At 34.1% G+C, this 13,211-nt stretch overlaps 1 protein-coding gene across 1 annotated transcript in view; it reads left to right on the top strand.

Moving 5' to 3' along the window:
- The window catches only part of Me1 (malic enzyme 1), a 167,229-nt gene that overhangs the window by 140,926 nt on the left and 13,092 nt on the right, over positions 1–13,211 (top strand). Inside the window, 3 exon segments of the mRNA XM_046432042.2 lie at positions 3,563–3,668; positions 7,587–7,729; positions 9,570–9,743. Coding sequence (XP_046287998.1) covers positions 3,563–3,668; positions 7,587–7,729; positions 9,570–9,743 — 423 coding nt within the window.

Here is a 13,211-nt window from a genome sequence, read left to right on the forward strand (position 1 = left end):
ATGATAACCCCAAATCTTGACTCTCTTTGCCACCAATCCTCCCTTCTGGCCCCACCACAACATAGGTGTTTTTGTTGTTCTGATGTGGATATGAGGTATCCCCTCAAATGTCCTGTGTTAATACAACAATGTTTGAAGGTGAAATGATTGGATTGTGAAAGCTATAACCTAATCAATCCATTCTAGTTTGAATGGACTGAGTGGTAACTATAGGCAGGTGGAACATGGCTTGAGGAGTTGGTCACTGGGAGCTGCCCTAAAAGGGTTCATCTTATCTGCAGCCCCTTTTTCTTGCTTTCTCTGCTTCTTGGCCACCATGAGGTAAGCAGCATCCCTCTACCATGCCTTTCCCTTGTGATATACTTTCTAACCTTGGGCCCAGAGCAGTGGAGTTGGCCCACCAAGGACTAAACCTCTGAAACTGTAAGCCAAAATAAACTTTTCCTCCTCTGAGTTGTTTTTTGTTAGGTATTTTGGTTACAGAAGTGAAAGGATGACAAACACAGAGATTCAATCTTGTTGTATCTTCCACTTTCTACTAAGAAACAGCACAAAATAAGGAAGGAAGAAAGATTCAAGAAATGATGTCACAAAGACATTACTAGTCATCCCTACTATGTTTGGTTTAGAAACTAAACCAAATAGTTTCTATAATCATTCAACTGAACTTAAAAATGGTATAGAGAATACTTTGGAGATGTTTATTTTTTTCTTTTGATTCTTCTGGTTTTGTTAAGTGGAGCCCTTTAGTAATGTTAGTAATGTTAGTATGACCATTTAATGATTTCTGACCTTCTTTTGGAGGTGAGGCTGTGGGATATTTAGGTTTCATATTAGATGGAATGTCTGGTGCCAGGAGCCACCAGTGATTACTATGATTAATAAAGCAAGATGTTTTTGATAATTTTTTTAATATTTACTTTTTTAGTTTTTTTAGGTGGACACAATATCTTCATTTTATTTTTGTATGGTGCTGAGGATCGAACCCAGTGCCTCACACATGCCAGGCGAGTGCGCTACCACTTGAGCCACATCCCCAACCCCTCTTTTTATATAATATCTGTCTTTATGATTTGTTTCCAATCATAGGTAATTTAGAGGGCTTAAACTACATTCCATATTTTTAATTATATCTTAGTCATCAGTCAAAAAGAAAATTCAAAAAACTTACTAAAAATCTGTAACTGCCAATGTATATTATTCTGTTTCTTCTTTAGAATGGACCATTATATACTTTTTTGAAAACATGTAACTTAAAAAATTGTATCTGGTAGGGACATCATTAAGTACAGTGATTCTCAAAACTGCCTAATCAGTTCTCATCACTTGGGAAGCTTTAATAAAGCAAACACATGGAATCCAGGATCTCACCATGGAATTTATTTATTTATTTTTTTCTTTTTCTTCTTTTTTTTATTGGTTGTTCAAAACATTACAAAGCTCATGATATATCATCTTTCATACATTTGACTCAATTGGGTTATGAACTCCCATTTTTACCCCAAATACAAATTGCAGAATCACATCAGTTACACACTCACGTTTTTACATAATGGCATATTAGTGACATGGAATTTAATTAGAATTGAATTAGCCCTGGAAGCTGGGTTCAGGAATCTCTTTTCTAGGTGGCTGGTGCCCATATAGCTCTGGAAAGCACAAATCTGTTTCATTTGCATTGTTATCATCACCAATACAAACAATTTTATAGATAGAGAAACCAAGATCCAGGGAAGTACCTAAGGACTTGCCCACAATCATATGATGAGTGTAAGAGCCTCCTGAGTCTTGGTCCCATATTTTATCTCCATTTGTTGATAGCATTTCTTAATTGTGGAGTATTTCTTTATTTTACTGAATAGCATAAAAACTTACCAAAAAATAGCATGAATATTTTGCTGTTAATTATTAGAATGTATTCTGCTACTTGTTATTTATTTCCCTAGCTAGCAATATTTATCATAAACTATTGACTTATTGACTATAACCAACAGTGATGAAGACAACACTGTAAAATACATTTAAAAATTTAAAAATTTGTTGTCTTAGATTATCTAAGTGCACTGAGGAAAATATTTTGAATCATTTCATTAAGAAAGTAGGGATTAGGGCCTGGGGTGCTAGATCAGTGGTAGAGCACTTGCCTAGCATGTGTGAGGCACTGGGTTCAATTCTCAGCACCACATATGAATATATAAAATAAAGGTCCATTGACAACTAAAAAAAAAAATGTATAAAAGAAAACCTAAGGAAAAAAAAGAGTGCGGATTATATTTGTCACTTTCAGATTTTTCAACATCTTTTAGTTTAATTTCCATTATTGAATTTTAGGTTTATATTCATTATAAACAGACTCCACTCTTAAACTTACATGCTACTTTTAGCAGCAACCTATATTATGCCAGCTTGATTTTTATCGATGCTAACAAAATCATCTTTAAGACTTGTATGCTGGTTTTATTTTCTCATGTGGATATTTGCTTCTTGGTTTGGTAATCTGAGGAAAACGAATAGATTTGCATTTTTATGGAGATCATTGACAAATTTATATAAACCTATATACCAGAAGCAATTTGGATATGCTTTCATTGTCATGTTGTTTGTCAGTAATTGAATGGTCCAGAACTATTATCTCAGACTGGGAATACCTATTCAGCTGCTTTCAGCAAGCCTTCACTGTGACCTACTAATTCTTCTGTTTTGTACTGGGATATGCTCTTTTCAGCATGGATTGTTTATTGTTTTGGTAAGTCCAAGCATTTTTTTAATTAAAAAAAATGGCTGGAATATTTTCCTCTAAAGCTACGTTTATTATTTCCTATTTCTATTACACAATAGGAATAATCCAGAACTCTTACAGTTTTTTTTTCTCCCAATCCTAGGTTTCTTCCTTTATGTTTTAATTTTGTGGTACTGGGGATGGAACACAGGGCCATACTCATGCTAGGCAAGTGCACTGTCACTGAGTTACATCCCTAGCCCCTTTCTATTTATAATAAAACAAAAGGTGAAGATTGGTTATAATATTTTGCTATTTTCTTAAAAGAAAACATACTGGAATATGTTAATAGAACATTAAAAGCAAGATCCTTGACCATGTTCAATATTGGTTGTTCCATTGATGGACTATAGTTTTCAGTTTTGTGGTATTTAAAGGATGACATATCATTAGAGGGTTCAATATGGAGTCACCTTGTTGATTTTAGGGAAGAAAGGTAGGCCCTTGGGAGCAGACCAAGAGCAATAGGTTCCTCAGTCAGGAAAGGAGAGGAGGTTGTTATAAATATCTGTTTTCAAGTGTATAAAAGATTAAGGGCAATGATGCAAACTTGAACAAAAAGATTATAGTAACTTATAGTAAACTGGAATTTTGTTGAGAAAAAAGAATTGCTTAAATAAAGAAAGTAAAATTTCCATAACTGTAGTTTTTTTTTTTACTATGGATTAAAATATGTTTAAACGTTAAACATAAATATGAGTAAATTTGAAAATATGAGTAAATATGAAATTTCTGTGACTCACATGTTTGGCAGATTCATTTCTTCTCATCTGCTTTACTTAGGGTCGTGCTTCCTTAACACAAGAGAAAGAAAAGTTTGCTCATGAACATGAAGAAATGAAGAACCTGGAAGCCATTGTTCAGAAAATAAAACCAACTGCCCTCATAGGTAAACTTTTTCTCCTCTTTACCTCTGATAGCCTCATTTTAACCTGATTGGTTTTCTTTCTACCAATTATTCATCCATGATTTAGCTTTTTTGGGTATTCTAACCTTGAAATTCAAAAACAAAATTATATTCACTTAAGCCTCAGTACCTCATAGATACCTAGATCTGTAAGTTCAGTTCTGTCTTCCTAGTATTGCTTACCCTAGCTGAAGTACATGGCTCCTTTGCAGACTCTGTCAGCCTGCTAATTCCTGGCATATTTGGCACTTTTTCAGGTTTAATTACTTCAGAGAGCCATTCCTTCTCAAATGGGAGGATTTTGTTGCCCAGGGAACATTTGGCAAGTCTGGAGATATTTGTTTTTAGTTGTCAAAGCTGGGAAGGGGATTTCAAGGAGGAAAATGGGACTACTGAGACATGGTGGATAGAGGTCAGGGATACCACTAAATAATCCTACAGTATACGGGACAGCCCCTGCAACCAGCAATTATTCAGCCCAAAATGTTGCTAGTGCTGAGGTTAGGAAGTCAAGGATCACATCTTTATGTTTCTCATAGTATACAGTACTTATACAGTGTATGTACACAGTAGGATGTTCACTATGGTCAAATTTTATGTGTTTAAAAAATCTCCAAGTTGTGAATTTTAATTCCTTATTTTGTGTGTGTATGTTATTCTTTGTATCATACTCCATTCCTAGAAATTCTTGTGAAATAGTTGACAATATTGAAAACACTGTTGATAATTACAATTAAAGCTACTATTCCATGACAGGAAGTTTACTAAGCTTTTAATATTGATTCAAAAATGTTCTTTCCATGGTAATAAAAAATATGAAAAAATGTTCAACATCTCTAGAAATTAGAGAAATGCAAATTAAAAATACACTAAGATTCCATCTCACTACAGTCAGAATGGCCATTATAAAGAATACAAGTAACAATAAATGTTGGTGAGAATGTGGGGAGAAAGGTACTGTCTCATACATTGTTGGTGGGACTGCAAATTGGTGTAACCACTATGGAAAACTTGGAATGGAACCACCATTTGACCCAGTTATCCCACTCCTTGGTCTATACCCAAAGGACTTAAAATTGGCATCCTATAGGGATGCAGCCACATCCATGTTTATAGCAGCTCAACACCCAATAGCCAAGCTATGGGAACAACCTAGATGTCCTTCAAAGGAAGAATGGATAGAGAAAACATGTATATATATACACAATGGAATATTATTCATCCATAAATAAGAATGAAATTTTGACATTTGCTAGTAAATGGATGGAAATAGAGAATATCATGCCAAGTGAAATAAGTCAATCCCAAAAAACAAAGGCTAAATGTTCTTTCTGATTTGTGGATGCTAATCCAAAGCAGGGTACATTTGGGAGGGAAATAATAGAAATCCATTGGACTAAACAAAGGGAAATGAAGAGAAATGACAGTAGAATTCATTGGTCATAACTTCGCTAGCTTTTATTTGTATATATGACTAGGATAACTCCACATCATGTACAACCATAAGAATAGGATCCTAAATATGACAAGGTATACTCTATGTATGTATATTCTGCCAAAATACATTCTACTGCCATGATCAACTAAAAAGAAAAAGAACACATCCTAAATAGTGACCAAAAATTTCTTTCAGTAATCTTACTGTTTCATTTCCATTATACTGATGATTTTATTCTTCTGTTAAAAATCTTTCAATGAGCAATACTTGAATTTTGCAATTGAATGAGATGATGTTAACATTGGTGTGCAAAACATAATCGCTTTATCACCTGATGAACTGAAATATACTCAGGATTGCATATAGAAAGACTACATATATTGGACATAGTTAATTTCCTGATTCAAATGTCTATAATCAAAATTTGAAGTGAAAGGCCACTAACTCAATGAGTATTGTTACCTTAGGGAGGGTTCCTGGGTCCTTGGAAAGATGTCAGTTGAGAGACACAGTTAGAAAAGCATAAAAGGATTATTCAGCAGAAAGGAAGTAATGCTCTGAAGTAGGAGTACATGAAGTGGGCCATCTTTTTTTTTCTAATTATACTGTTTTATTGTGTGCATGTATGAATATATTGCAACAAATTCCACTGTTATGTATAATTTCAATGCACCAATAAAAAGGAGAAAAATTTTAAAAAGAAAACAAAAATTATCATGCTTGGATGGAAAAGACTCTAATTCAGATTGTATAGACATTAAAAAGATAATATGGGAATCTTTTTTATAATATGAAAATATTTTATTGGATCTATCTATCGATCGATCGATATATCTATATGACAGCAGAATGCATTACAATTCATATTACATATATAGAGCACAAAAACAATCTGTGAGGTGAATACAGACCTACATCTTGGGAGTGGCCCATCTTTAAGAAAGGAAATAGTCTAGGGTTTCCCATGTGGTATTTTTATATCTGGTTTGGGAACCTCCCTCCTCAAGTATTATGTATTTGGGGTGGTTTTAAAACTTGAGTTTTAGTACTATGACTTCATTCCCCTTGCTAGTTCTGCCATGTTGGAAGGTTTATGAATATCTAAGTGAAACTTACAGGGGCTTAAAGCTGTAAAGTAAGTTACAGTGAATCAGAGTCCCCTAAATGACAGTTCCTTAATATTCCTCACGTATTTTGAAGTTGGAAAGTCCCTTAAGCTGTCAATACTGCTTCTTCTAGTTTAAGAAGATAGTATCTGGCTGTGAAGAAGGCCAGTTTATGGGTGGGATTTTTTGGTCAGTTGAGGTGGAGTGATCTTTTGTCACTCAAGATGCAGTGAGCCCTACCACCTACTTTTAACATTATGGGTCAAATGTTATATATCTGTAGGATATTTTTGTATGTGTGTGTGGTGGTGGTATTGGAGATTGAACCTGGGGGTGCTCTAGCACTGAACTGCATCCTCAGCCCATTTTGTTTTTTATTTTGAGACTAAGTCTCTTTAAGTTGCCCAAACTGGCCTCAGGCTTGCTGACATCCTGCTCAGCCTCCCAAGTCGCTGGCATAGCCCACCATACCAGGCTCTATTTTTGAGCTATTTATTTATTTATGTATTTTATTAATATTTTTAATTATACATGAAAATAGAATAATCTATGTCATAATTATAAAAGCATGGAATATAATTTGTTCTAATTCAGTCCTTAGTAGTTTCCCTTCCTCTCCCCCACTCTCACCCCAGTTCTCTCCCTTTACTCTGTTGGTCTTTCTACTATTTACTTACTTTTTTTTAAAATTAGTGTCTTATGGATGTACATGATAGTGAGATTCACTGTGGTATATTCATATATGAATATAGGAAGTTAGGTGAGATTCACTTCACTGATTTTCCCTATCCCATCCCTTTCCTTTCATTACCCTTTGTTTACTCCTCTGATCTTCTATTCTTTTTTCTTCTTTAATCTCCCCTCCCACTTATTCTGGGTTAACTTCCACATGTCAGGGAAAAAGTTCAACCTTTGGTCTTTTGGGATTGGCTTATTTCACTTAACATGATATTCTCCAGTTCCATCCATTAATCAGCAAATGCCATAAAGTCATTCTTCTCTATAGCTGAGTAATACACCATTGTGTATATATACCACATTTTCTTTATCCATTCATCTATTGAGGGGCACCTAGGTTGGTGCTTAGCTCAGCTGATGTGAATTGTGATGCTATAAACATTGACATGGTTGTTTCAGTGTATTAGGCTTACAGTTGTATATTTTAAAGGTATTGTTGATTTGTAACCCAAAAGATTGTTGGCATTAACAGGCATCTGTTTTTAGCACTATACCTTAATGCAGGTATTCTATATTTTGTTTAGGTTCTATTAGAAAGTGACCTAACATATTTCATAGTTTTTGGCGTGGTCTTCTTGGATGAATTAACCACTGATTGGATTCTCATTTCTTCATTAGGAGTTGCAGCAATTGGTGGTGCATTCTCAGAACAAATTCTCAAGGATATGGCTGCCTTCAATGAACGGCCTATTATTTTTGCTTTGAGTAATCCAACCAGCAAAGCAGAATGTTCTGCAGAGCAGTGTTATAAAATAACCAAGGTAAAGTAAAAGTATACTGAAATCTTAAAAGTCAACTGACAAATTATAGGGAAGCCTAGGATATCTAAGGTGCATACCATATAACCTTCAAAAATTATTGAAAATAATTTGAAAGAAAAGTGAACAGATCAGAGGAATGAGAACTCTTATCCTTTTCTAGAGTTTTGTTTGTATCACTCCTCCTCTTCAGCAAAATAAACTTTGTAATATTTTAGTGATAATTTTCTTCAAGTGATTTGAAAGTATCTAAGATTTAAACATAAAAGTTGAATTAAGAAAATCTTGGTTTTAGATGGTTATTAAAACAGCTCTTAACTAGCTATTCCCAAATATCTAAGCATATGGTATAAAACTACAGTCTGATTTTTGTTTTGCAAAATTCGGGGTTTGGGTTTTGATGCTATGGGTGGAGCCTTTGGGTGACGATCTTGATATCCAGCCAGATTGGGATAGAAGTCCTCAATGCTTTAATATTTTACTGCTTCAGAAAAAAATGATAATATTTTATACTGTGTTTTCACTAATTTATATTTGACTGATAATGTTGGCAAAAGTCTTCAAAGATCTGAAAATATCATTACAACAAAATAGAGATTGGGTCATATCTATTTAAAACTTACTTGAGATATAAAATCCAAATTGAAGCAGAGAGGGAAAACACAACACAAAGGTATACCACTCTGAAAAAATCAGAACTTGATGTCTTGATTTCTTTAATAATGTTAAATATCTTTAAATGCTTGTTACTAGAATTAATGATTTTTTTTTTTTTTTTTGGCAAGGAGCCACTCCATTACTTTCTTCTCTTATTTAGGTTGGCATCAGTATCCTCACTAATTTTATTTTATATTTCATCTATAGATTGCAGAATTGTTTCACTTTCCCTAATAGTCCTTAAATCCTTAAAGGAGTAGGGTAAAAAATCCAACAATTCTGTAAGCACTTGCAAATTTGGCATAGTGCTTTGCACATAAAAGACACATAATTAAGGAGTGTTTAATTAATTATTTTGTCTTAGTATATCTCAATAGGCCTCAAGAATTTAGAGACTCATCAGTGATACACATGGGTAAAATTAGCCAAATTTATATAGTTGTGTTTTAAAATTTAGATGTCAGAAATAAATGGCCTAGCTTTTTCTTATGATGTTATCTAATGCTCTACATTGTTAGACATAAAACATTGAAAGCCATTTTGAGGTTGAAAATTAAGGTCTAAGCTAAATGTTATTTCCAGTTCTCTAATACTCTAATATAACCTACCTGTGTACCCTCCCTCCCTTCCTCCTTCCTTCTTTTCCTCCATCCCTCTCTTTCTTTATTCTTTATTTATTTTGATACTAGAGATTGAACATAGGGATGCTCAACCACTGAGTTACATCCCCAGCCCTTTTAATTTTTTTTTTTTTTAAAGAGTCTCGCTAAGTTGCTAAGGCTGTCCTTAAACTTGTGGTCAGTCCTCTTGTCTCTGTCTTCTGAGTAGCTGGGATTATAGTTGTGAACCACCACACCTGGGCTCTGTCATTTTTACTTTTAAAGTCTGTAATTGGAAGCCTAATAGTCCTTAAATCCTTAAATGTAGAAATGTTTGATGGATCTATGAGTTGGACCAATGCAGAGAATAGAGTGATAGTCTTAGGGTGACTTTCTCTGGGAGACAAAAGTAATATAGAGAAACCCCCTGTTCAAAAAGCATTATAGGAGCTTGCCCACATTTACTAGTGAGTTGATGAAAAGTTAGGCTTCTTTCTAAGTGTTCTCTGTTTTGGCTCTCTGTTCTGTTTTATTTGTTTTAAAATAACCTGCTTCTTTTTAACTAGTGGTATGTGTCTGTATTTCAGGGACGTGCAATTTTTGCCAGTGGCAGTCCTTTTGATCCAGTCACTCTTCCAAATGGACAGACCCTATACCCTGGACAAGGCAACAATTCCTATGTGTTCCCTGGAGTTGCTCTTGGGGTTGTGGCATGTGGACTGAGACACATCACAGATAAGATATTTCTCACTACTGCTGAGGTAAGTTATTTAAGTTTGCCAAGGCTATAAAATATGCTCAGCCTCATTTGTCTAATATTTTATTTGTCTAGCATCTCAGCTTGCTCTCTAGAAGTAGTAAAGTCTAAAGAATTATAGAAAGTCTTTCTCAAAGATGCATGGGGTGGGTAGGTAACAGGTTCATATTGGGTCACTAATAAAATATTCTTCTTCAACAGCTGTTAGATAAATTATATTTTGATTTTGTGGAAGGAACCCCTTTTTATCTACACATTTCTCATTAAATTCTATGAAAGTAAAGAGACAATTAAAATATTGTTTCCAAATGAAAATTAAGTGATAAATATTTCATTATTAATTTTCTGAATAAAGTCATTTTGAAGGTTTTTTAAAAAGTCTGATATAGTATAGTGGTTAAAGCAAATCATGCTAATATTTAAGCAAAATTAAATTTAAATAGGGAAATAAATATTTATCAAACCACTAAAATAATAGGAGAAGTAGCTGTAGTCAGGGTCTTCAGGAAAGATTCTCAGAACATTATGGTGCAGGTCCACTAGGGAATCTCATTCTGACAAGAACCGTGAAAGATCTATGCTTTTACCTTACTTGCAAGCTAACAAGTTAGTCATAGTTTCATAGATACTGTCAAGGCATGATGCTCTTAGATCAGAGACAAAGGAACTTTATTACTCATTGCACAGAATAAGCCTTGAGTTTCATATTTCCATCAGTTTCCCTTGTGCCCTAAGTCTAAGCAGTAATTGGTTATATATTTCTAAAACTGTGACCTTATGATAACTGTGGATGATTAACAATGTTTCAGATTCAAACAGGATGCAATTTGTGAATAAGAAACTTGTGAATTTCTTGTCTTAAAATTAAACTACTGTATAACTAGCTGAACTGAGCCAAATAAAACTTGATTAATACTCATATACATCTATCCTTAAAACACATTATTCTTTCCATTGTGAAGAGGAATGAAAAATATAGAAAAAGATTTTAAAAGAACTAAAGGAGCATATTCCAGGGGTTAGAGCCTGGCTTGATTCTGTGAGAACAGTGTCTAGAAGTTATTATGATCTGTTCTTATCTTTTTTTTTCACTGCATTAAAAGCATGATAGCTGATGTATCAAGTAGATGTCTAATTACTAAGAGAGCATTTTAAAGTTGTTTTTACATTAAGAAAAATGTAATCATTGTCTTCTAGAATATGCACATCAGAAGAAAAAATTGATCCTTCACTTTCTGTAGCTGTGTTTTCTTTCCTAAATTACTCTAGCACCATCTAGTGACAAATATCATGAATTTTTTTTTAAATTTCTTATTTAGGAAGAGTAATGATCACTACCAAAAATTTTTGAAGAAAAAAAAATGGCAATGTGAGCAGTCCTATTCTTATTATAGCTAATGGTCCACTGACAACATCATTTTCTCCCAGGCTTCAACACACATTCCTTTTTCTCCTACTACCTCAATCACATCCCATTTGTTGTTTTCTTTGTCTTCTGTTGTTTGGTTCTAGGGATTCACCCCAGAGCCTTTCCCATGTTAGGCATGCAGGCTACCCCTGAGCTATAGTCCCACCCTTCTCTTTGTCTCTTTTCATCCTCTTTTTAACTAAGACCTTTCCCATATCCTTAGCATTTGTTTTCTTTCTTTTTTATTTTTTTAACTTTGCCATTGGTTTATTTAGCTTAGTATGGTATTCTCAAATTTCGTCCATTTGCCAACAAGTGGCATAATTTTATTCTTTTTAGTGTTGAGTAATATTCCACACACACACACACATATATCACATTTTATTTATCCATTCATCTGTTGAAGGGTACCTAGGTTGGTTCCATAGTTTAGTTACTGTGTGAGTCGACCTACTCTACATTGATGTGGCCACTAGCAATGTATGAATGTAGCTTTTCTCCCACATCCACATGAACAATATTATTGCTTGTATTCTTGATAATTGCCACTATAACTGCAGTGAAATAAAATATTGAAATAACTTTGATTTGCATTTCTCTGATTGCTAAATATGATGGTCTTTTTTATATGTTTGTTGATCAATTGTATTTCTTCTTCTGTAAAGAGTCTTGTTCAGTTCCCTAGTCCATTTATTGATGGGTTATGTCTCTCTTTTTTTTTTATTAGTTGCTCATGACAATACAATGATCTTGATATATCATACCTTTATTCAAATGGGGTATGAATTCTCATTTTTCCACGTGTACAGGTTGCAGGATCACATTGGTTATACATCCACGTATACACATACAGCAATACTAGTGTCTATGTTATTCTGCTGCCCTTCCTATCCCCCATCCCCTCCCCTCCCCTCCCATCACCTCTCTCTACCCAATCTATTTTGACACATTTCTCTTTTTTTTTAGCATTCATTTTCTTGTCCCACTTTTTTCCACGTGCTTTCAAAGATCTCATCATTTGTTTCCATTGTCTGTATTCTAATAGTGCCTATTCTGTGTATCTCTATTCCCACCTTTTTACCGGAACTCCAGTTGCCCTGCTAGATAATTCCCCAGACATGCCCAGCTGTGCCTTCAAACATTTTGAAAACCATATTTAATGCTTTCCCTCACCCTCAACATCCATGTTTCTAATAGTAACATCTCCTTTCCAGGTAACTACCAAAGTTTAGAAACCTGACATTCTTTTCTTCTCTTCCATCCCATAGCCTTCAGGCACACTACATAAACATACTTTGGTATGTTTTACCTTTCATCCTTCCTGCTGCTTTACCTTTCATCTCTCCTGCTGGAAAGCCCCAAGAATTATTCTCCATCCAGTCTCACATTCAGGATACTGCTTATGTTTAACTTCATTCTTGAATCCTTTTTCTGACAAATCTATCTCATCTTGCTCTTTCTTGTCATGGTTGTTCTTATTAAACACACTAACATTGAATTTTATTCTTGGTTGTGTTATGCTCTTGAGAGCTTCATATTTCAAAAAGATTAAGTGTTGCCTCTATCACTAAATTATAGATTATTTTCTTTAAAGATAGAAATTCTTCCATAAACTACTTTAAGAACTCTAGTAGCATCTAGCACAATGTGGAACACAAAGCAGAAACAATAAATGCTGTTGGGTTGGATTAAATTGAACTAGTCATATAGCTTAGCAAAAATGAATACCACTTACTGCCAGATGGCCAAAAAAGGAAGAAAGTCCTTTTTGTCTATAGTATATTTTATAATTTATAAAATAAACATAAAATATCTAGGTGTATTTTTTGGTTTGGCAATCCCAGATTTAATAACTGTTAAAATTATAGTGAAAAATACTAATTTTATATCACATGAAATTAGAAATCTCTGGGTTGGCACCAATATCAAAGGTTATTTATGGACATTTTCATATTATAAAGAGATTTTTAGCTTTCCTAGCATTGGAGACAGTCTTCTGAACCATGATGAGAACACACAGTGCACCCTAAGTCAGCAGTAATGGCCCTATGTAGTCTGTGGCAC

Source organism: Marmota monax, unplaced genomic scaffold, assembly GCF_021218885.2.
Source record: "Marmota monax isolate L192 unplaced genomic scaffold, Marmota_monax_Labrador192_F-V1.1 WCK01_AAM20220418_F8-fsc00013, whole genome shotgun sequence".
NCBI lineage: Eukaryota > Metazoa > Chordata > Mammalia > Rodentia > Sciuridae > Marmota > Marmota monax.